The sequence below is a fragment of the Heliangelus exortis genome, chromosome 3 (genome assembly GCF_036169615.1).
Source record: "Heliangelus exortis chromosome 3, bHelExo1.hap1, whole genome shotgun sequence".
NCBI lineage: Eukaryota > Metazoa > Chordata > Aves > Apodiformes > Trochilidae > Heliangelus > Heliangelus exortis.
The window spans coordinates 27,079,864-27,104,826 of NC_092424.1; the positions used below are offsets into that span (position 1 = coordinate 27,079,864).

The window sequence follows — 24,963 nt, forward strand, 5'->3', positions numbered from 1 at the left end:
TTCGAAGACGTCCCTTTAGTTTTATTTCTAAAAAGAAGAGGATGCAGTACCACTAAAATAAAGGAATGATTTGTCAAATCTGTGTGTTCAGAACCATTCTGTGTAATCTGAAAGGTAGATGAAAACAAAGTTCTTCCTTCACATAAAAAAAACGAGCACCCTGCAAAAACATCTGGTGAGCTAAAAAGCATAAATTTTGTCTCCCATACATAAACAAAAAGCTTTCCTAGATAAACAAAGTGGGGCTTTTTTCTAAATAAGAAAAAAAAAATGCTGGGTTGGGGGAGGGGATCACAAAGTGAACTGTATGTCTTAATGGGGATTAGGACCTATTTTTAACTGCCTGATCCTCTCAACTTTACCAATTCTTGTCCATCCAAAAACTTCAGCTTTCCGCAGGCTCACTAAGAGTTAACCAATAGGTAATGGAGACCACATGTTATGGCTGCAGCAAGCTGGTGCTTCCTGACTAGTTAGGCTGGTCACTGGGAAACAGAATGAAAAATAGCTAAGTTCCACTTACTTTTCTCTGAGTATGGGCACTAGTCTGGATCCATAATACTGAGCACTACATTTTCCTCAAAAAAAGTGGAGGCATTTCATAATTTTGTGATTTTTTTAATATCCCGTTCAAACATGCTTGAAAAGGGCCAGAAGGTTTAAAACTCACTTCTGACATGGCAAAAAATGTGCTAAGCCCTTTTATCTTAAGAAACCCAGATTAAAAAAAAAGCACTATACTGGGGTTAAGCTTATCTTTCCTATCTAATTAACATGTTCACAATCTTTAAACACAGCATGCATGTTTCTAATAAAAATTAGATAGATTAAAAAATCCAGGTAATTCTTCTGGTCTCAGTATCACCCTTCAAAAAGCCGCCAAATTACACAGGAAATTACATTCCTACTTGCTACTTAAATCACATTGGGCTTGTAAAACACAATACCTCAAAAGTTTGTTTCTTTTTATCTCCTTCCCCATCCTCCCAAAGGTCAATGAAAAAGTCTTTTCCACATGGAGTTTTGTCAATGAACCAGCTCCCTTCAGCTCCTGTTCCTGATGAGAGGGCGCTTCTTTGAGGCTTTGTGTGCACAGGAGGGGGGGTTTCCATGGGTTCATTTTTTGGAGTGGTTGGAACAGAATCAGAATTTCCTTTCTTGTATAAGCTTAGAAGGGAACTGTTCATGTGATTTGTAGACTGCAGATTTATGTATTTTAAAAGAAAACATACAGGTTATAATGTGCATGAAGCAAGTGAAAACTTTTCCATAAATGTCATTTAGCATTATGTCTGTGGGAGAAAGAAGTCATGTCTCTTCCAAACCACTCTTCTGCAAACCAAATGACCACATACAAAACTACATTTGCTGGTTAAAGAGGCAACAGCCTTTGCAATTTACCCTAAAATGACCCCTGTTACTTGACAGTCGCCTTTAAGTAATAGGCAGATATGTCAGTTCCTTTAATAATTTCATTTATTTAATACCCAAGTCTTTTGGGCTGCCAGTGTGCTTTCCTGAAAAGTGATTCCCAACCACAGGTTCTTTTTTTTTAAAGAAAATAGCATCCTTTTAGCTTTATAGATTCTCAGTTGAAATTTCCAGCCTTTATGATACCTCATCTTGATCTCCACTTTTAAACTCCCCCAGTGCAATGCAATCTCACATCATGGAATCATGTGTTATGCAAACAAAACAATCATAACAAAATACAACTTACTAGATCTTCTGGATAATCATCATAATCAGAGTCATCTGTTGCACTTGATGCAGCCCTTTACATGGGAGGAAGACAAAAGCTATTAATGTAACAGAGCAGAATAGCAGAACAGAACTGCATATGAGACACCCACAAAACAAAAGCAACTTCCACAACATCGTTTCCCACAACCATATTATGTAGCCTAAGATTGGAAAAAAACTCCTGACTACCATACTCTAAAGTCACTACTATGAAGGGTTAAAACATGCATCCCTCTCTAGTTTGTGATGAGCTGGATGAACTTGGCAACAGAGCTGGGAAGACAGTCCTTAAAAAAAAAAAAAAAAAAAAAAGTGACACACAAGCAATCTGATCCAGTTCACCAAGAGATCACACAATCACCAGTGCTGGCACAAAGGGAAGTGGTAGCAAATCATTGCTGAGCAGTATTTCTGATTACAATGTCCTTTTCCCATGAGACCCTTAATATCTGTCACAGGTTAGAGAAACCAGAATGGTCCATGAGACTATGCACAGGGTTAGGAGTTAAGAAATCTTAATTCCAACCTTATACCCAGCAGTGGTTTACTCTGAATAACCTGTCTTGTATTCTTGACTCTCAGGTCTAGCTAGTATGTCTCACATTCAAGGAAGATGAACAAAGCAAAGGAATGTAATCACATAAGGACTGGGGCCATATGTGGAAAACTATCAAGGAAGCCTCAAGGATATTTGCTAATTCAGGGCTGTATGTTTCCCACAGCTGAGCAATCATGACTGACTCTGACTAAGTATCTGCTTATCTTCAGTGAAAAAAAAGTGCTTCCATCAACTTCAGGTAACTTCTGATGAAAACAAGGCTATGGAAAATCAAGGATCTATCTGTAACATTCAAAGTACCAAACTTCAGTAACATGAAGGCAGAAAGCTTGAGAGACACTATGATTTTAATGGCACCACTTAAGTAATCTAATAGTAAAAAATCTTACTCATTTTTCTCTTCTCTTGCTCTTTTTGATGCATGTTCAGCTTCTAAAACGGCTAAATCTTCACATTCCTTTTCATTACAGATTATTCCAAACACTGAAGAAAAAAGTTTAAACATCTTAAGAAAACAGCTGCTGTGTACTCAAAGAATCTGGCATCTTGGACATAATACTAACAGAACTACCTTTTTCAACTTGTATTCTAAAAGCATTTCTCTTTCTTCGTCCATAGTCTGCGCTGGAAAAAAAAAAAACAAAACACATGACATGAACTGCTTTTTCCCCGCGACATATTGTCATCCTCAGCAGAAAATATGTTTTAAGTTGATACGCAAGCTTCTACTAAGTTCTTATGAAAAAACAACCGTGTGAAAACATGACTGTGTTTTCTTAAGCTTGCAATAGCTCACACACTGTAGTGAAACAAATCCACTAAACTGTAATGGTCTCTAATGCGATGTTTAGTAAAAAAAAAACAAAGTCCTCTTCAGCTGTAGATATAGAGGAGCAGCAATGTACAAATGAGCATGCTAGATACTGTTTCACTACACCACAAGCTTTTTACATGTAATTTCAAACAACAGCCCAGGGACACAGGACTACATTCTAGAAAGGACAGGCCAGCAAGGAATAGCTGATAATCAATAATGGCCAATATTAGGAAATCCGATTAAATTAATACCCTTAAACGCAAACAAAAACAATCAATCTACCTTGACTTCCTGAGGTTATACTTGATTTATTTGTTTTTATACAACAGCTGACAGAAGAAAATAAAAAAAAACCAAAACCACAACCCCAAGACCTGTAAGCATCCTAAGCATGTTCTGGCTCCCTTTCTCTAACAAGGCAATAAACAAACCATGCAAACATAAACTAATATACTTATCCACCTTCCCCAACCTACACACTCAGCAGTGATCCACTGAAATGCAACCTTGCTCCCCACTCAAAAAAGTCTGTCTTGCTGAGCAGGATTCAGTGTCTTACTGAATCCTACATTTTTGTTGTGGATGCCTGCTACCTGGCAGTGCTCAAGGCCAGACTGGACAGGGCCTTGAGCATCCTCATCTAGTGAAAGGCGTCCCTGCCCATGCAAGGGGGTTGGAACTAGATGATCTTTAAGGTCCCTTCCAACCCTAATCATTCTGTGATTCACATTTTAAGTCTACCGGAATAAGGACCAACATGCTGTAATGCATCTATAGCTGTTTAATTTTTTTTTTTTTTAATAAAAAAACACAACCTCCCTCCAGTAAAAAAACCCAAAAACAAACCACAAGTAGATCTTGCAAAGGCAATACATTAATAAAAGTTATTAGATATAATGGCAGAGGAAAACAGTGGAGTGGAAATTATTTTGTCACTTCAACCAACCTCAACAACTGGTAATGACATTAATATTAAGAAAAATAAAATTCTGATTAAAAATACAAATGCAAAATAATGAAGTAATATATTCCATATTTCTAATGTAGAATGTAAGAATACATATCTATGCTCACCTGTAGGTTTTCTGCAAATCAGATGCTAGAATTCCAGTGTCAACATACTGCCCACATTTACTACTTGCAAGATACTGAAACAAATAAGCAAATAAAATCTTTGTCCACATCATCAGAACAGCTAAATCAAATTTGCTTATTTCAAACTCTTGCCGTCATAGATGTCAAAACGAAAATTGGAAACAGTTTTATATTGTCTTAGAACACATTAGACAGTATTTCCCAATGGAAGGGGAAATGCTTATTAAGACACAGATAACCAGACAGTGTGTCTGCAGGAGAAAAGTAGCATGCTGTATTTTGGTGCTTTAGTGACTTCTGCTGGTGCAACTACATCGTTTCTATTTAGTAAGAAAAACGACTTTGCAACCCACACCATGTTATTATCAACTCTTCTAATGCTCTTGGTTTCTCACAGTTAACCTTATTCTGGTTTAGATCTACCATAAAAATAAAACACTCTGCATCAATTGGTATGGATATTGTCATAATATGAGCTTTAATTTTTATAAGATGTTTTAATGAATACTACAGAAAAATATATAAGTGAACGGGAACTCTATCAAGGCTTTTTCTTCTCTGAAAGCAGCTGATGCAACCCATTTTCAAACAATTATTATGAAACAGTAAAAAACCGTACTAAATTTCAAGTATAACTGTACTGTATTTGCTTTCTTCCTTTCTTCCCCCACTCTCCAAATTAGGAGTGAGAAGAAGTTTCAGACTGAGAATCTCCCAGAAAGATATGGTACCACAAATGTCACAGCAAGCAGAATTTCCACATCTCATTTAAATTAACATCTCTACTTCAAACAATCAAGTTGCTTAAGACTGAATACAGAATTATTTTTTAAAAATTAATTAACACTTCATTTCACCCATGGGTAGCCACTGACCCGATGCAGAAAATACCATGCCTACCATAAATCCATGGTAGGCTCCTTCATTTCAGAATAGTCACGACATAATCACCGTGATCTTGTAAAGGCAAATAAGAAAGCTTCCTGAAACAGCAGCTCACACTTTAAGAAATTAAAAGTGGAGTACACTTACACACAGAAAAATAATATTTTGTGAAGTCACCACAAATACTCAGAAGGTGTAACACTGCCACCTGACGGAAGCACTGTTCTCCCCAGTCTTTGTAAGTGTGTTGCTCAAGGAACCACATTTTTCCCCTTTCTTCACTTACTTAACACAATCGACGGGCATGTTTCCAAATGTAGACATAATTTGACTATATCTACCGAATTGATTTATTTATTTTGGTTTTTTGTTTTATTTACTATTCACACTTGAAATAGTAGCCACTTCTAGGTCCAGAAATACTGAAAAGCATGGGAAAAAAACCCCAAACCAAACAGAAGAAATAATATGAAAACCAAACAAAAAAACCCAGCAAACAAATCAGCCAATCAAACAAACACCTTTTTACAGGTCTTTCTAAAGACCTTTTAAAGTCCTGACAAACCCTACGTCCGGGTTCCAGCGCTCGCCGCCGTTCGCTCCCCCTGCCTTGCAGGCCGGGTGCTCAAGGCCCCTCTCACCGAGGGGAGGGAAACGGGAGCGCAGCCATAGGGAATCCCCCTGCAGCCCCCGCCGCTGCCCGCCCCACCAGGGCACCTGCTTAACGCGCTGCTTCAGCCTTAAGTCCACAAAGTGCCCCGAACGCCTCCGCATCGCCGCCGCTGTCCCGTTCCGGTAAGGGGAGGTGCCGCCCGGGGCTGCCGTGAGGCTTCGTCTGCGCCGAGCGGCCGCCAGGAATGACGCGCAGGCAGCCAATGGGCGACTCAAGCTCGCAGGCTCAGGCCCCCTTCCAGCAGTACCGGCAAAAGGGGAACGGCGGACGAGCCCCACTCCCTTCTCCCACTTGCTACCCGCCCGGACGGTAATTAAACTTCTAAATATTCACATTTACGAATTCTCACTCCTCCTCCGTTTAGGGCAGACACACACCGCGCCGCAACGCTCTCCCCCCGCCCGCCTCCTGCCGTCGGGACTCCGTTTCCCAGCATGCAGCTGGACGGGGCCAGGCAATACCATACCCGGCTGGGGGAGGGTGGGGCGGCGGCGGCGGGATGGAGTCGGTGGTCTTCATCTTCTCGCTGATCGACTGCTGCGCCCTCATTTTCCTCTCCGTATATTTCGTATCCTTCTTCTCCGGGGCTGGGGGTGTGCGGGGTGGGTATGGTTAGGACCAGGACCGAGGTAGGCCACGACCATTGAGGTGTCGCTGAGGGCGGGCGGTGGGGGGTGAAGGCCCGTGCGGGATAATGGCCGCGGGCGGGGGGGGATGCGGGGCGGCAGCCCCCCGGAGCTGGAGAAGGTGGCTTGCTGCGCGGAAACGGCGAGTGAGTCGGTGCCCGAAATATCTTAGTTTCTTCAGCGAGGCGAGCTCGGGTGGCTGCAGGCTGCCACAGGCGTGTGAGGCGGGTGCTGTGGAAAGTGCATCGTCTCCTGGAAAGAGGCATCGTGAGCTTGGCGCTGGTGCAGAGGAAGGAAAGGGTGTCGAAGCATTGCTGTAGACCCCCAGAAACCACGCAGGCCTACAAAAATATGGCCAGACGATAGTGTCGTAATTATAATTTAGAAAAATCTAAGAGACTTTTAATCTCTTTTACATGTGAGCTCGTAGTTCACACTAGACGCTTGAGTTCCTGGGCAAACAGAATTTCCTTGCTCTTTGTTAAAAGCTTGCTGCAGCCCCTGCCTGCCTAACGCTGTTAGGCGTTGGAAGCAGTGATTTGGTTTTCTTATTTTTCTTAGTAAAGGAGAATTGGCTCTCATAATCTTTCAAATCTTGTTGCTGTTACAGAATCTACCCTTTTCTAACAGCAAAAAGTACAGAAGCACTTGGAAGAAATTCATTCTAGAAGGATAGGCTACTTGGTGAAAAAAGAAAAGACCACCTATTTTTTACGTACAGAAAAAAAAGCCTTGTGTTCTTTAATTTTCATGGAGAAAAGGAGCATGAGCTTTACAGGATGTAGCACAATGGTGTGCACATGTGCATCCTAAGCCTTTCTGAGAGGACTTTTCTTTTGGAAATCATCATGTGAATTAATCCAGTGTTGCTGTAAATGTAAAAAAAAAAAAAAAAAAAAAAAAAAAAAAAAAAAAAAAATTACTTAAAACTGCACTATTTCAGCTTTATTGTGAGGAGATATTTTAAAGTGCATTAACTTTTTCTTCCTTGTAAGTTCTAGTTTCAAATGTTGTAATAAGAATTCCGATACTAAAAGTATTGAGTTTGCCTTCCTGGTCTAAGTGTTGAACTGAACTTTAGCACTTTTGCAACAGTTACCATTGGAAAAACATCATAAAATCACTGAGCTGAGGATAAATTGTGGCCTAACTTTCTCCTTGAAGTAGGAATGAGTGGTATCTGGTTGGAATATGCTTTTGACAGTGCTTTTGACACTTAGAGCAGAGTGTTCTCCCCAACTTATTGGATAAAAAAACTTTGTGTATTTCAAATAACCATACAGTTATTCCTTATTTTGGACCTCAGATAATTACACTGTCAGATTTGGAATGTGACTACATCAACGCTAGGTCATGCTGCTCAAAACTCAATAAAGTAAATTATTCCTCTTTGCATTTAATGTGATTTAAGAAAACAGTCCATCTTAGCATCACAAATAGCAGTCTTGTAATGTCTATCTTGCCACAAATATTTTGCGATTTATGCCCCCCATTCAGCAAATTCAATCACAAAAGTCTGTTCTTCTGACTCTTTGTGCTCTGAATTTGTGGGACTGAGACTTAGCTCTTCTCAGAGCTCTGGAGTTCTGTGCTTTCATTCTTGTAGATGTGTCACACCACGGATGTTTACCCATGACATAAGCGTGAGGCCTTTAAAGCAGCTTTCTCTGGTGCTTCTGTATAATTTTTGACATCTCTTGAACTGTTGAGAGTTTTACTGTGGCAAGGAAAAGTATTGTTTTAACTAAATCTGATTTAAATTTATTTCATTAAATCTATTATCTACCTTCTTGAGTGTTCACTTTGATTTAAATGTATTTTCTTTTTTAATATAAGAAAATGTAAGAATATTTTTTAATATAAGAGAATGCTACAGGATACTATCAAGCCAAAAATGTATTATTAGGTCAGGGGCTGACCTAATTTTGCCATGCCAGTTTCATATTGATCAGCTTCCTTAGTTCTTCCCAGCCTGAGGTTGTTTGTTTGTCCTGTGTCTGTGTAGATTGTAATTATCTACTTCTCTCATTTTTGAATCCCCTGTTCTCTACAGTGATTTCAAATGAGCACTGCATACTTTCTTAGCTTGCTTTCTTAAGTGCTTGTTTAATACACTTGTGCTCATGCATTGTGCTTCTCTACAAATTTTTGTCATACTCAGATAAGGTACCTGTTACAATATCTTAAGGCCTGATTTCTGGCTTAGTCACATGGACTCTATATAATAACGTTATAAATTTCCCCACACTGTGATGAAATCATATGCTTCTGCCACTATTTTCTGTCTGAGATTTACCTTATTAGACAATAACTCCATATAGATGTCTTCTTTAGAAAATAATTTACATTTGTGTGTATAATTTTTTTCTCTCTCTCTGTTTTTTTTTTTTTTACAGTGGGTGCTCTCTGAAGTGATTGGTCATGCTGTTGTAACTGTATTAATGCTTCTTTCATTGCATTGGTTCATCTTTCTCCTTAATTTGCCAGTAGCAACATGGAATATTTATAGGTAAGTGCAAAAGGTTTTGTGTGCCTTTTTTTGTCCCACTGTTGCTAGTTTAGCTTTAAATGTAGTATGAAGATATGTCACAATGAAATGTTTCAGTTGTGTTCTTGAGCTCCTAACAGTCTTCGTGGATCTAATTAAAATAAACTTCCCCTTGCAATTAAAGTTACAAGAAACCCAATAGTTTAAATGATGTGATTGCATTGTCTCTGCCCAGGAATCTTGATTTGTGAGTAATTTTCAAGGAGATAATAGCATGTTAATTGGAATTATGAAGGAGTACTTCAAATATAGTTGTTAATATTTTCATTCAGTGCCTACATCTCTGGTAGTGATGTTAGCATCAAAGTACTTAGGTCAGCAACACTGATAGTTGTAAAACCTCCTGGCTGTGGTGTTGTCCCACACATCCTCTTTACTTCTTACTTATCTTACTGTCTTACTTACCAGTTGGGGTTTCTCTGTGGCAACATTGGGACTGTTGGTTCAAGAATGTTCTATTTAGTGTCATTCAGTGTGCAGAGAACTGAACTTCTATAGGTACTAATGAAAACTGTGTGTGGATTTGTCACAAATTCTCTCTAATCACTGCACCATGAGATGTCCCAAAGACCAGCTGTTTAAGATATAGGTATGAAAAGTTGGCTGTCATTCTTGTTTGCCTGAACCTGCTAGGCCTAACTATTTGTAGGGATGGGTCAAGTTGCTGGTAAAATTAAGTAAGACCTTTCGTGGGTCTCATTAAAAAGATGAGTATCTCTTTATTGGTAATCTCATTCTAGGGCAAAATAATTATGTGATTATCACCCTCATTTTTTAAAAAATTGCTAGCAATGCCTTCAGATGTTTCTAAGGCTGGACTAATATGAGACAGTAAAACTGCCTCAATGCACACATACAGGGATAGTTTTGTTTGGCCATCCACATGGGTAACCCGTATGTACAGCTGTGTTACAGTGTTACATAAGATGACCAGTATTCACTTCTGTGTCTCCTGGTAAGTATGGGGTTTGCATTTGCTGCTTCATTTATGCTAGACTGTGTCTACAGAGACAATAGAGAGAGAAATACAAGAAATCTTCAAACTTCAAAGAGTATGCCTTCTGCTGCTGCTTCTTTCTCTTAGGTTAATGCTTGAAGAAGCCACTTGCTTTATCTTCTAGACCTGCTCAAAGAGAATTTTGAATTATTCTGAAAACAGAAATATTTCAGTTTCCACATTTCAGGTGGGAAGCTTTGGCCACTCTTTTGAACTGACAGCTCTCCTTTTGTGTTTCTCTTACATGGGGCCAACAGTCTGAATATCCTAAAATCCAAGATTGTTTCCTTAATTTTAGATGTATGTACTAAGCAACAAATTAATATGATAATAAGGATACTTTGCCTGGAAGAATGTTTTAAGCCTGTACTGCAAAGCTTGTCTTCTTTCTGTGGGTTAAGGAGTTTCACCCACTTTAATAGTCTGGACTATCCCATCTATAGCAAAGGAGTTTGAGGTCCACAAAAGCAAGTGTGTTGTTTAGCATTACAAAGGACGTCTGATGATTTGGGATAGAACTTATGTTTGACACAGTGGACAAGAAGTATGGTAGTCAGAAAAACAGTGAACTATAAACTGTCTTGAATACACAGAATCACAGAATTACGTTGGTTGGAAAAGACCTTCAAGATCATCTAGTCCAACCATTAATCTAACAATGACTTAAGCTAAATCCTGAAGTACTATGTCTATATGATTCTTAAATACCTCCAGGGATGGTGACTTCATCACTGCCCTGGGCAGCCTGTTCCAGTGTCTGATAACTCTTTCAGTGAATAAATTATTCCTAATATTCAATTTAAACTACCCCTGGTGCAAATTGAGGCCATTATCTCATGTTCTATTACTTGTAACTTCATTGAACAGGCTGATCCCCACCTCTTTACAACCTCCTTTAAGGTAGTTGTAGAGAACTGTAAGTTCTCCCTTCAGCCTCCTCTTGTCCTGGCTAAACAACCTCAGCTCCCTCTGCTGTTCCTCATAAGTCTTGTGTTCCAAACCCTTCATCAGCTTTGTTGCCCTCCTTTGGACATGCTCCAGTAGCTCAATATCCTTTCTGTACTGAGAAACTGCACGCAGTATTTGAGGTGCAGCCTCACCAAGGCTGAGTACAGGGGTGGGATCACCTCCCTGATCCTGCTGGTCACAATATGCCTGGTACAAGCCATGATGCCATTGGCCTTCTTGGCCACCTGGGCACACTGTTGGCTCCTGTTCATCCAGCTGTCAGTCAGCACCCCAAGGTCCCTCTCTGCTGGGCAGCTCTCCAGCCACTCCTTTCCAAGCCTGTAGAGCTGCTGGGTGGTGTTGAGGCTGAATTACAGTATCTGATGACATTTGGCCTTATTGAAACTCATGCAATTGACATTCTCCCATCGATCAAACCTGTCAGATCCCTCTGCAGAGCCTCCCCACCCTTAGGCACATCAACACTGCCAGACAGACACAGTGAAGAGAGGAGAAGGTGTCGATTACTAAACTGGGGATTAAGTGGGAACAGTTGATGTGTGAAGCTTTTACCATGGCCTGCAAACTTCAAGTGTTAGCTGAAAGTGTGTTAGAGTATTTAAAAAAACAATTTCTGGAGTAAATGTTGCTGCATATAAATTCAGAAAGGTTTAAGATTATCATTCTACTACAAGATGGGTACAGAAATCAACTGTATTGACCTTGAAGAAGTCTGTGCTTTTTAGAATATCTAAGTGATGAGAGAGGTAGGATAATAATCCCTTTCCTTTATTCTCTTTTCGTCGAAACCTGTTGAATCTTGATGACTAAATAGAACAGACAGTACTGTTTTAATTTACTAATTGTCACAGTAATTACAGTGAGAGTTAGAGAGGTTTTGTGTGAAAGGGGCATCAGAAACAAATCCTTTGGATGATAAATTTGTTAAAAATTGCATCAGGGAGACTCTCCCAGTGCAGCATGTTTATTGTAACATCCTCCTGGCCCTTCTTGTTCAGTATACATAGAGGCTTCTTTAATGTGGTTTGTGTTTTGGTGAATTTAGTATTGTTTTATACAATCTCCAGTGAGACAGTTTTGTCTTGCATTCTCCTTGTTTTAAAACTAGATAAAACTGAGGTAGCTTATTTGAAATGAATCACATTCAAAACATATTTTTTATTTCTTCGCTATTTCTTTGAGCTACTGCTATGCAAAAGAAACAAGAATTACAAAGGAAACAGTGAATGCCACTAGACAAAAAGAAAAAGACTCATCAAAAAAAAAAAGTTAAGCAGTTCCGTTTCTTGGAGGGACATGCTTTAGACAGTAGGTCAAAACAATGTGGTTCATGTCATGTGTTCAAGTAGATCATACCCCTCTTCAGACTTAAGGAGTAAAATATTTATATTTAAAATACAGTGAAAATTCTGACGAGAACTTCCACATTCCTTACAAAACTGTGTAATCTAGAGGGAAATGGCCTGTTGTGTGGCAGCAGCTTCCACTGAGTAGAGATTTTTGAGGCACTAATGTGTATTAAAGCTGAGTTTTCTTGTCCTGTGTGGTTTTGATGCAGAATTTTTTTGCTGTTAACTGATGACAAACTAGCTTGATTTGTTTTTGTCACCATCTAACAATGTGGTGTCCATGACTACAGTTTCTTAAGATGTATAATATAAGATGTCCTTAACTGTGAGGCTCTTGGAAAAGCTACTTTCCAAGGTCTGCAAGCTTTCATTCAGTTGCATCATTTAAGTGTTATCACTCTTCTTAAAAAGCAAAATTAATAAATTCTAGAGTTATAAGAGAACTATGCACTGCGCTTCTCAGATAAATTGGTATAGGAAACTTATATATTGTAGTGCATTTTAATGGAATACATTTCCAGTAAATGGAAAATAATTTTTATTACAATATTAAAAATATATTAATTGCTTAAAATTTCAAATTTAGGAGAGACTTTCAAACAGTGGTTATATCACATGAACTTTATGGGATATGGTTGTCTCTAGTGGTCAAATATGCTGCAGTGCTTTCTAATGACTGTGAAAGACAAGTACTGTGGCCTTAGCTTTTTTTGTTTGGTTTGGTTTGCTGCTGCTGCTAGAAAACATACTTGTTTTTTGTTTCCTTGCTTCCCCTCCTGTTACTGGAATGAATGTTCCAAGAGTTGGGGAGTGCCTTTTGAAATACAAGAGTACCATTCCTTGAGTATGTAATGAAAATCAAAAGTGTTGTGAGACCGTGCTTTTCTCCAGGTGTAAGACCAAGAGTTGAATTCCTGTGTAGGAAGAGTTATTATTCTAGGAAGGTGGAGCCTGTGTGACATGGAAGTGAAGCTGTAATACTGACTGAGCTCAGCTGGAGTGAGAACTTAGTTTTTATTTGCTCTCTTGAGAAATACTTATGACAAGAAAACCATGCTGCTTGCGGAATTTTCACAGGATATAAACACTTGTTGCTTTTATTCTTCCTTTTGCTTACATTTCACTTTGTTTCACTCAGCTTGTGTTCTTATGTGGGTTTGGACAGCTGTCCTTCAGTTCTTCCCAGTCTCATCCTGCCACCCACAGTTGTCTGTCCTTAAATAAAACAGGGTGTTTGTGGCAAAGATGAGAATAGTACACAGATCCTTTGTCTTGTCTTATGCTATCTCACTTTGATCACCGGATTTTGTGAGTATGTGGCTTCTTTGTTGGTTTCTGGTTTGTTTTTTTTTTTTTTAATATAAATCTTGAGTTCTTAGCTAAATTAATTCTTTTCCAGTCCCTTTCATCTAGTGCATCGTTCCACTGTGAGTAGATGTAGCCACAGACAGCAATTAAAATGAAATGGAATTAGCTGTTACCTCAAAACTCTCCCATTTATACATGAGAAGCTGGGCTGATAATACTTCTCGTGCTCTTACTTGTTTATGGGTTTGTACTGGCAGAGATACACACACCACAAAACCAAAACAAAATTAAAGAGGCCCCTTATGCTGAATTGTGAAATGACTCTTCAGTTGCAAGTCCCCTTCTGTTCCCTGACACTGTCTCATGTTTGTATAATTATACTTCTGTTACATGTGTTTTTTCTTTTCAACCTCTAGGTACATTATGGTGCCAAGTGGAAACATGGGGGTATTTGATCCCACAGAGATCCATAACCGAGGACAACTGAAGTCACACATGAAGGAGGCCATGATTAAACTAGGTTTTCATCTGCTCTGTTTCTTCATGTACCTCTACAGGTGAGTTTCAAAAATGGCTCACAAGGAACAAAAGAATTTTCTGCCAGATATTTTTATCTCCTCTATTCAGGTACTGTAATTGCTGGTATTTGTGTCTTTATCTTTTTGCATTTTGCTAAGCCTCAACAACGTATATTGATGGCTCCCTCCAGACTCATTATTTAAGTGCATTGCCTTTATTCTTTCTGATCAAGCACTGTTTGTAAACTCAATCTCTGTAAGTACAATATAGGGTTACATGACTTCATGATTTACCTCGAATAAGTGGCCTGTTTAGAATGGAGATAATCTTGAGGACCAACTTTATTTTGCAAGTTCTGTTTTAGAAAATAAAGTTGGTCAAGCTAAGTGACTTGTAGTAAGCTTACTACTTCGGCAATCCTTGTCTGCATAAGCAAAGCATGTAGAACAGTTGGCTTGACTTGCTGTTTCAGAATCAAGTGCAGTTCTCTGATGAAGTGATCACAATTCCTACTTGCACGTGCTTCAATAATCCACTGGTGTTGTGTTTTCTGTTTTGTCACAGTATGATTCTGGCTTTGATAAATGATTGAGAAGTCGGAAAAAGATCCATTAGCTGTCAAATTGGGTCATCACTCCAGTGACTGGTGGAGCTACAGACACCTTCTGAACATACCTAGCTCTGTGTCATCATGCAGTATATTTTTTCTCTTTGAACAAGAAATATTTTTCTGTATTTTTAACATAAAATATTTTCAAAAGACATTGGATTTGTGTAGCAACTGGTTTTGTTCCTTTGTAACCCAAAGTGCTGGAGCTGCTGCTTCTGTAATATGAAATCCTTGCTGACAGAACTGATAAGAATTAAATAGCGAGAAGGAAAATTTCTTGCAGCAGCATGGGTGGTAGTTCCAGAACAAATTTAAGTGCAGCTCTGATGTCTGCTTGTTACTGAAAGGTGTCAGGATTTGCCTCTGGATGTTGCGTTGTCCTGTTAATGCCTAGTTTGAAGCAGTGCTTGGAACACACATTTCAAAGTGGAACACTAGCACAGCTTGCTTGGTTGTGCCAGTGTTCTTTTCCACCTAAAAATCAATGGAATAAAAGTTACGCTTTTCTCCCTTTCCACCTCTCTCTCTCCAACAACCTATATGAAGTCTTGTGTTTGTATGGATTGAGGTTCCCTTGGCAAAAGAGACACTCGTGTAAGAGTAATAAACAGATTAGTAAGAAACATAATTAATAATTACTTTTTCCCTTCAACTCCTCATTCAAATGCATCATTGACCTGCATACATAATAAACTTTGTATTGCACCAGGGCTGGAGTTAGGTACAGAGCAAAAGGCTTATTTGCAGTCACTGCTTCATGAAGCTGCTGTTTCCACATCCAGGGAGGTGAATGAAGAATACACTTAGCTCAGGGAGGTGGTCTGGTGAACCAGTTATCACAGTTCTCATGTGACTCTGCTTTAGAGACACCAGCAAAGTTCTTCCTGTGTGGCTCTTGCATCAGGGATAAGCCCAAGTTTGTATCCTCACTCTCTCTACATGTTTTTATATTTGCATAGGAACAGGCTTTTTGAAACAAACACATCAGGAGAAACATTTCAAAAATACAGTCCTGTAATGAAGTCCTAAAATTCATAAGCTTTTCCTTCTTGAGCAGGTCTGTAATTAACAGATTGTTTTCATGGCCAGAAGTGAAAAGAACACTGAAGCTGTATTTCTCTGGGTACTTTGTGTTTAGTGTTCTAGGATAAGTTAGAGGTTTTAAATTCATGTGAGATAGAGTCCAAGTTCAGCTGTGCAAGGATGAAAAACTGCTGTTAATTACACTTATTAAGAAATAGCTAAAGAAACAACTACCACAGCTGCATGCCACACACTACATGACACCACAGCAATCAAAACAGAAAACATGAAGCTTATGAAGCTGAAACACAGACAGGATGCAGGGCTGAAAAAAGGAGAGGAAATAATGCATTAAAAGAGAGGAAGGTCACTAACATCTGTAGCAGCCTAGATGGTGCACGAATCCTGTATGTGAAAGAAAGGCTATGTGTATGTTTAGTGTTATCTATTAGAAGAAAGGGCAGTATTAGGCTGCTTGAGTTAAGTTCTTGCTGTAGATAAATCTCATTAATGATTTTTCACAATGAGAAACATCTCTAAGTCTACATTATTTTTACATCTTCTAAAGACATATTAAGATAGTATTATTAATGAAAATGTGAGATATATTCAATAAAGTCTAACTACTAGCATCTCAGACTTACACTGATGACATTAAATAGGGTAGAGATTCTATAACTCTATCTCTTGCCATCTCAGGTGTTCTCACCTGAGACACATATAGGACAGTAGATCAAAAGGTAACAAAAATGCCTAACTTCATCTGCAGTGTGGATCATTTAGAACTGAACCAAGTCTGGAATCTTAACAACTCTCCTGCAACAAGCAGTACCCAAGGAAGCAGCACATGGAAAGGAGTAAGGCACGCTCTTTCTGTTCACACCTTCATTTAAGGCATGGTTATGTAAACACTGCTCTAAGGTTAAGAGAAGTAGTAAAGTTAACACCAGGGTGCTCCTAGAAGGAGTGAAGAGCTTTTCTAACTAATATAGAAGCTAAAAGAATTTAAAAATTAAATGTGTTTCAGCAAAGTTTTCAATTTGGTGAAGCTACAGGAAGAGAAATATAGGCACTTTTTATTTAACAGACTATTAGCTAGAGCTGAATAAAAGCACCTAAGATGCCAAAGATGTCACCCATGAAGCTGCTTCAGGTCAGCTTTCAGATGGAAGTCTGGAAGGCCCTGATCTCCAGTTTAAGTGACATTTAAGTCAAAAGGTAAGTATTTTAGGAGCCCTTTAATATGAAATATCTAAAAACCCCATAAAGCCCAATGATAACCCAAATCTGCTCCATCTTTAAATCACTGGTCCATCTTTAAGGAATGAAGGCTTTCAGAAAGCCTTGATGGAGTGGGACCTTCAACAAGTTGGATAAGCAGAAGGGGACACAGGTAAGCAAAGTGCTAGATATACAGTGAAAACACAAACATGGAGCCCCAACACATCATAGCCAAAACTAAGAACTGGAAAGCTTGCACACAACACTGAGTGAATTGATCTTCAGCTGAACTGACACAAGTTATTTTTCCCAGCAAGAAAGTTAGACACTAAAAATATGGAACAAATCTCTAATAATCAAGAAATTAACATCCAAGTCAGTCATGTAAGTGAAGTTAGGGAAACTAAGAACTATTCATTCCAGTTATTTATTCTGTTTATTGAATTGAAAGGGAATACAAACATTTCTGTTAAGTGCTGTGCACCAACATGGAAAAAGTGTTGTTGTTTTTTTTTAAAAATCCTAATAAAAACGAATCAGAAATTAATGTAGTTCCAATTGAACAATTTTTAAAGATATGTTTAAAATACTACACTTTTATAAAATAAAAAAAAGTTGTGTTCTGTAATTAATTAGTAAAACAAGTGAAAATAAATACAAGACCCAAAGTTCTTATGCTTTTAATGTAACATAGCAAAGAAATTTTTTAACTACTTAATATAATCCGAGAATAACAAAAAGTTTTAAGAACGCAATCCTTTGAAACATTTAATATCAGTCCATAGCAAATAGTCATTACATACCAAAAGCTCTAAGTGTTAACTAGTTCCACCACAACTCCATATAAATCTTGACAATTTAGAAATCTTGAGATCAACAATAAAGTTCTGTTGATCTCTACAGCTTGGTTTGTAAGTACATACATGCTTTGAGGATCCATTTTGTCCCATAAATTTTCTAGAAGCCAATAATTTTTTCATCTGTGTCTAAAAATGTTAATATTCAAATCTAGCACATATACCCTAGCAATGAAAAATGTTTTAAGAAAAAAAGATGGGGCACAATGAATTTCAAATTTATAAAAATATACTGATATTAACCAAAACCTTCCAGTCAAAGGACACTTCACATACACATGACTTAAAGTAAGCAATAAAACATGGCAAGTACCTAGAACATTTGGTTCTGTCTGTTAATGAACACATGCACACACACATTCATACCAGATGGGAGGAACACTCATACTTTATTGAATCCAGATTATCTGGATTAATAGACAGAAAACTTGTCTACGGTTTATTTTAACAACTAGAGGCAGCTACTCCAGCAGTAGTTCAACACTGCACACTTCAATTAAGTCCACCCTGTTTTTAAAAAAGTGTCAATTTTTTTCTTTCTAAACTTCATTAAAAGTAGCAGTTTTCAAAATTAAATATGGCAGCTGAAAATGGAGTCAAGCCAATGTGGAAAAGACATGAGGAGGTCAAAAGGACTATCATCCATTTATGGGATGGGTTTTTCTCTTAATAGTTGTCACAAAATAAAAATGAAGATACAAGCATGTATTGTGGCTAAAAATACGGACAAACTATTGAAAGTGCATTTTTCCTCCTCCCCCTTGGAGTTAAAGTAATTTGGTCAGTAAATCCTGCTTTTTATGTTCATTCTTCTTTCTCTGCCTCCCTCCCCATGTGGCTCTACATTTCCCATCAAACAATGTCTAATTTTAGAGTCCCAGTTTCCTGCTAAGGAAGCCTTCAATATTTTGGATGGGAGTTATCAGCAGTGTAAAAATTACACAACTAGACACAAACTCCCAAGAACATACTGAGTTTTATTAGAATTACCTGTTTGAAGCCAAGTTGAGAAGTAACTGGCAAGATCTGGATAGATATCTACCTTGCATCTTTGCAAGGTTTTTTTTTGTTGTTGGTTTTTTTTGTTTTTCCATCTATATTTTTATAAAGTAAAGTTGGAGAACTTCAGAAAAGACAGAGGGAATTTAAAACACATGCAATTTCCATCTCCATTCCCAAAACAAGGACAGATCTAGCATTTTCCCGTTTGTGCTCCATTGTGTCTTGAAAATTACCTGAACAGCTAAAGAACATTCAGGCAAAAAAATGGTTACATGTAATTTTTTTAAGGTGTGCCTCGAGAATAACCTGGGGCTACTGTAAATATTTTAAGCCAACAGCTGACCAGAGACAATTACAAAAGGAGTACAAGCTTACAGTATTTTCCTCTCTAAAGCAATAGGTCTGTTGATTAGAAATACATTAATTTATTGCAGGTGTGTACTTGTTTTAGCCTTAACACTCCAGCCTATGAACATTTTTAAGCACATGGAAATTAACAAGTTGCAAATGAGCAGAATGAGTTGTCCCCTCCCTCCCCCCTAGTCTCCTTCTGTAGTCTGTGTACAAAAAGTATTGGTACTTTTAAAGTTGCACGTTGTGAGTATTATGACGTGTTAGAATTACTCTAAGTTCCTCTTTAATCCGCATGTTGGATTTGTAGTCATTATTGCTAGATCTATGCCAGTTTACTGGGGGACCAAGTAGTGTGGCAAAACAAAAGATGCCTCTTCACTTTCCTCTCTGCTTCTCCCCTGCAAGGCAGACAGCTACACAACACGCTGTGATTGAGACCCACTGGGAATAGTGCCACCTAGATGGAGCTTTCCTTCACATTGCATAGTTGCACCACAAAACTAAAGTGGAGATACCAGATCATGGGCTTCTTCCTAACTCTGCTTCTAAATACCTGGTATATTTTAGAGGTACGAAACAAAAGAGAAACCCCAGAAGGGAGAGGCAGTATTTTGTCAAAAGTACTAAGTTTATATTTCTAATTACAATGCATTGCAATGTAAAGTAGGCATCGGTCTGTACACACCCCCACACCAAATAAGGAATCTCACTTTACATACGGCCACCACACAAAAAATGCCTGTTGAAGTGCATATGAAACTTGAGATTTGAGCCAGCCTTCAGCCCCTGCCTGAAGTTCCCACTGAAGTCCCATGAGTATGAGGTAACCATTGCATGAGATTGTTAAGTGCCATCAAAACCAGAATTATCCTCCCTGCTCTCCCCAAATACTGTTTTGTTTGAAAACCTAAGCTGTAGGGTAAGTCCATACTAGGTGACTTCTAAAGATTCACAAAATGGCATTGCTCATGAATTATACCTTGGTTGGAAAATATAAAACACTTTACAATTTAGGTATTAAAATTTTATTTAAAACCAAAAGCTTACTCAAATTTGACCTTAGGAAGTTGTCTGTTTCCTTGCAACACTGATGCCACAAGGAATGAGACTGACTGATCTTACATTGTCTGAACTTGGAAAAGAAACACACAGCTTCCTCTTGAATGAGCTGATGAAAGGAATTGATTTATAGTCTTAACTTTACACATGTATTCCCAGTTCTGTGGAACAGTAACTGCTATCAAAAGAAATTCACATTAATTTTAAGACAAATGTACTAGATTAAAGACGAGAACATTTAAGTTCCTTCTTCATTTTGGAGGTACTAAAAGAAAAGTACGTCAGATTCAGGGCTGGTCTCACCCAGAGTATCAGAATCTTAAATTATGTTTAAATTTATACATAAGGCAAGAGAAAAATCCACCACCTGATGGCTGAAATCTTAGGAAGAAAAAAAAAAAAAAATCTAACCAGCTAACCATTTTTCTCTTGGGAAGAGGAAAAGGGACTTTTTGTTTATGTTTAACACCACATTCCCATTCATCAGAGAGGTTACACTTTTCTTCCCAGGAACTCCAGCAAACCTTCCCCCACCCTTCTTCCACACATGACTAGTAAGGACACTAGATTATTATCTCACTAAAGGATGAAGTCCACACTTCTTTTCAAATCATTCTTGGTAACATGCCTTTCCCTACTCCCTCTTTACATCACTGCAGTACCAATACTACCTTTCTACACAAGACAACATAAGGGAATCCAGTGCCATCCCATAATGAATTTGTGTGTAGTGCAGGAGCACAGAGATGCGAGGCCATCCATTTAGATAAAAACCAATAAATATTTAAATTATAAATGTCCCCTTTTCTTATGGGATATAAGTCAAAATGTTCACAGCACCAGCTTGCAACGATGTCTGGGAAAGGCATTTAAATCTCCAAACTTAAATGTATTCTTCAAAAATAAAATTCATACACCTTTGTTTATCAAGTAAAGAAAAATTTCCATCATAATGCAAGTGTTTAATTATGATTTGTATGTTAATTACTTTTATAAAATGTTGGCTTTGTGAAGAAAGGACTCCTTTAACACATTCTTCCCTCAGGGTGTATTCTACCTTTTACCAGCACTGCTGCACAGATTTATGTAATTAAAAGACAAAGACCATATCTTCTTTAAATTCTTAATCTGGTGGTACACTGTGAATGCCTTTTTTTTTCTTCCTCCAAATAATACATTTAGTCTGTTAACATTTACAGCAAGTTCCTCCTTCTAAAACAATCTCCACTGCCTACATAAAGGTCCTTCCAGCCGCTGCTTTTGATTGGTCTCAAGACGCTCCAGAAAAGCATCAGCAATGCTGTGTTTCATGACACTTCTTGTAATGTTTTAATTTCAAATGTATACAAATGAAGTCATTTTAATCCTATAAATAATTTATTTTTTAAAAAATTGTGCTGTTAACCCCTTTGAAGGGCAACGAGCTATGTGAAAAGTACAAAACTTTGTCAAATGTGATACCGAGAGTGCTTTTGACATAGTTCATTGGTTTATCATCTCAATTTATATATACTGCACAACAGGCAAGGCTAGAATCCATGAACCAAGCTGCAAAGATCTCAAGCTAAGTAAGGCGGAGAGAGACTTGAGAAACAAGAGAATGAAATACTTTCCTATCCAATGTATACTCTTCAGACTAAAGCACTCTATCAAGCCTTCTAAACTGTTAAATAAAGTGTTCCAAACAAGCATTTAAACTTCATTACACAGAAGATCAACAAGAACAGTAGCCTGCCAGACAAAAAGGCAGGAGGGAAAAATATATATACTGAGTTCAATGGTTAGCCTGAATGGAGCACAGTTCTTCACAACCGATGGGGGGGGGGGGTTAATTTCAACAGGTGTCCAACAACGTTCTAACGAAGTGCTTCATCTCGACTGGTTACTATGAAGCAAGGTGGTAAATGTTTGGCCCCAAATGGGCTTCAGAAATGGTTCTTTTTCATGACGAGCACATCTGTCCAGCTATCAATCATGTTTTCTTGCACCAGATCCCAAGCCATTTAAAATACGACTAATTAAGTTAAACTGAAGTCGTCTGCTCCAAATTCGCCATCAACTATCCATGCTACTGCATTCCTCTGAGTAAAAACAAAAACATAAGAAAGAAATCACATCTTGAAGATATTACAGTACTTAATATTTCTATTAATACAGTGTATTTATATAGGTTTTACTGAACATGTGTTAGTTAGCGAATCTTATACTGTAGCTAAGTCCCATGCTAAAAATTGCTAGGGTTAGGTGTCATTATTCATATTAATTTAGCATGTTAGGTGTTGGTACACAAAAACCATCTCTTCCAAAAAAGAAGTAACACACATTTGCATTCAAATTCCAGGACAGTGTGCTAATTACAAGGCTGCCATCGATTCAAAGATTCCTAAGCTGTTAGGTATTATTCTGTGCACCTATGCCTCTTGTGGAAGGACTGTGAGAAATACTGGGTTTTTTATGGCATTTAACAGACCATTTTCTGGAAGAACCAAGAGTGAGCAAGTAGCTAATTGGAGAAAACAAACAAATAAAACCACAGGTAAAACCAAATGGAAGATAGGCTCTGAGTCCTTATGGGTTCATTAAAGTTGTTACAAACAGGAGGTTGGCCAGTTCATATAACACTGAGGTCTTAGTGACACCACAGCTTTGCATAGGGCCATGTCAGAAATCTTATTATAATTTTGGAAGTACCAGTCGTTTCCTTTAATTCCACAAACAAAGTACTTAAAGCCAAAAGCCATACATAAAACCCCAGTAACTCTTTTTGGTAGAAGTAATGATTCTTACCCAACAGTTCAAAGCATTTTTTAATCCTACTTATGGTAATGAACATCCACCAAACCAGGTGCCTTTGATGTAACCTTTTACCAGTTAGAGAACCCAGAAACACTGGTTTTTACCTTCAATATCCTGGTTGTCTACGAAAGGTGCTGGTCCCCATATTCTAACAGTGCCATCATCAGAGGCGCTGGCCATCATGGATGGAATCTGTGGGTTCCAGCTCACACAATTAACAGTGCGCGTGTGCCCTGTCAGCTCCGCAATCGGCAGCTCGCTGCGCTTGTGCCAAATATATACCTTGTGATCTAAAGAAAATGTAAAAAAAACAGAGTGAGAAACATTGTTCTGCACAATATGATTTTTATCAAATAGGACTTCCATTTCTCTAAAATGGAGAAACTAAAAAACCCATTAACGTATGGAATATGTTACATGGTATATGAAATAAAACCCATGTCTAAAAACCACATCTGTGGAATGTGTAAGAGCACTAACAAAATTTTTCTTCTAAAAGTGATCAAAAGACTATGGGTAAAGCTCCTCCACTAAGAGGCACATTCCTTTTTAAGACTTGCAAGTCTACTATGTGCTTGGTGCTTGAAGAAAAACATTTTACTACAGTGCAAATAAGCAAACATATGACTAAAGAGAGAAACCAAGATACTCAAAGATACGGAGTTGTTGTCTTTCAGAAGGAAGTTTGCAAGTTACTGTTTTTCCTTAACTGCTCAAATTTGCATATTAGTATGTGCATTATGAAGTCATGTGTATTGCAACAGAGTATTTACAACCACCACCTGATGATGAGCACTAGACAAGATCACTGCTTTACAGTTTATGAAATACATCTTGATACTAAAGACTTCAAACACTGCAATGAAAGTGCAAAAAGAGCAAATGAGGAAGAGCAGCAAAGATGAATGTCTCAAATTGTGACCTACTACTGTACACAATGTACACTAATTTTCTGTGTGATGTTATTTCAAGATATGAATTTGTACTTAAATTGATGCAGTAAACAACTCTATAGATCTTATTTTGTGATAGGAAGTTTTTAATTACTTCTAGCAACATGCTATAAATAGAAAAATGAACTAGTCAAGACACTTCACTGCAACTTTAAGAGAAGCAATACTGCTTCATAACCAACAAATTTAAGGATACACTAATAAAGGTGTTTTGGTCTGTTGGGTTTTTTTTTTTTTGGTTGGTTTGGGGGGGGCTGGTGTTTTTATTCGTGCTTGTTTGGGGGTTTTTTGTTCTTGTCTTTTTTCTTCAACTTTAGACCAGCAACCTTCAACCAATCTGTGTTGATCTCACAGGAATGTCTTTGGAATACTCCAAACAGAGCTATATAAACTGAATGAGTATGTAGTAAGTACCAGCACTACACAAAAGCCCAGTATTTTGGTCTAGCATATCAAAAGAAAAGTATTTTCATCTATGGGAAAGGTTTTACTGTAGATGTCATTCTCAAGGCTTATCAAACAAACCAATCTTCCTCTACTCCCCCCCCCAACCATTTACAAAACAAACTTGCTGTCTGATCTACCTGCTAGAATAGCATCATGGAACCAAGTGACTCAATTGGCTTCTGCTGAATCAGCTCATTTGTGTACAACACCTTTATACCAACTTGCATTGATGCAAATGTTCTTGTGCACACATTACACTTTGTATTTCAAAAGACTACATAGCCATGCTATTCACTCTCTGCTGAAACACTGGACAGACGAGCCTCCACTGTCTGGAAGAATTAAAGCCTAAATGTAAACCATTTTGTGATGCTTGTCAGAATGTGTGTATTGTGTTTTGAAAAAAAAAAAAAAAGTTTGCTAGATTAAGGCAGCAATTTTCCTCTCAGAAAGAGACCTCCATTTTACTCCTATTGATTGAAGTGTTAGAAAAAAGTCTACTTAGCTGACAAGACATCTTAAATTTAAGGGGTTTTGTCAATGTAATCAATCT

At 38.0% G+C, this 24,963-nt stretch overlaps 3 protein-coding genes across 5 annotated transcripts in view; 1 reads left to right on the forward strand and 2 right to left on the reverse strand.

The window, feature by feature from the left end:
* Positions 1-6,203, reverse strand: part of NVL (nuclear VCP like) — a 44,008-nt gene extending 37,805 nt beyond the window's left edge. The window contains exons 1-6 of the mRNA XM_071739745.1: positions 5,817-6,203; positions 4,194-4,267; positions 2,874-2,926; positions 2,692-2,785; positions 1,721-1,775; positions 948-1,199 (exon numbers count right to left, since the gene is read on the reverse strand). Coding sequence (XP_071595846.1) covers positions 948-1,199; positions 1,721-1,775; positions 2,692-2,785; positions 2,874-2,926; positions 4,194-4,267; positions 5,817-5,873 — 585 coding nt within the window. The 5' untranslated portion in view covers positions 5,874-6,203. The remainder of the gene's footprint in view (positions 1-947; positions 1,200-1,720; positions 1,776-2,691; positions 2,786-2,873; positions 2,927-4,193; positions 4,268-5,816) is intronic.
* Position 6,204: 1 nt separating this feature from the next.
* On the forward strand, positions 6,205-15,215 carry CNIH4 (cornichon family member 4). 2 transcript variants are annotated; one of them, XM_071739752.1, is made up of 5 exons: positions 6,205-6,340; positions 7,705-7,773; positions 8,795-8,907; positions 13,986-14,126; positions 14,653-15,215. In XM_071739752.1, exons 1-5 carry the CDS (start codon positions 6,272-6,274, stop codon positions 14,678-14,680), a joined length of 420 nt encoding a protein of 139 aa, XP_071595853.1. In that variant the 5' UTR covers positions 6,205-6,271; the 3' UTR covers positions 14,681-15,215. The 2 variants fall into 2 exon arrangements, with proteins under 2 accessions (XP_071595853.1, XP_071595854.1); XM_071739753.1 differs by lacking the exons at positions 6,205-6,340; positions 7,705-7,773 and adding an exon at positions 6,948-7,113.
* A 2,144-nt stretch (positions 15,216-17,359) lies between these two features.
* Positions 17,360-24,963, reverse strand: part of WDR26 (WD repeat domain 26) — a 33,438-nt gene continuing 25,834 nt past the window's right edge. For both annotated transcript variants that reach the window (XM_071739746.1, XM_071739747.1), the window contains 2 exons: positions 23,115-23,300; positions 17,360-22,295 (listed from right to left, as the gene is read on the reverse strand). In XM_071739746.1, coding sequence (XP_071595847.1) covers positions 22,270-22,295; positions 23,115-23,300 — 212 coding nt within the window. In that variant the 3' untranslated portion in view covers positions 17,360-22,269. The remainder of the gene's footprint in view (positions 22,296-23,114; positions 23,301-24,963) is intronic.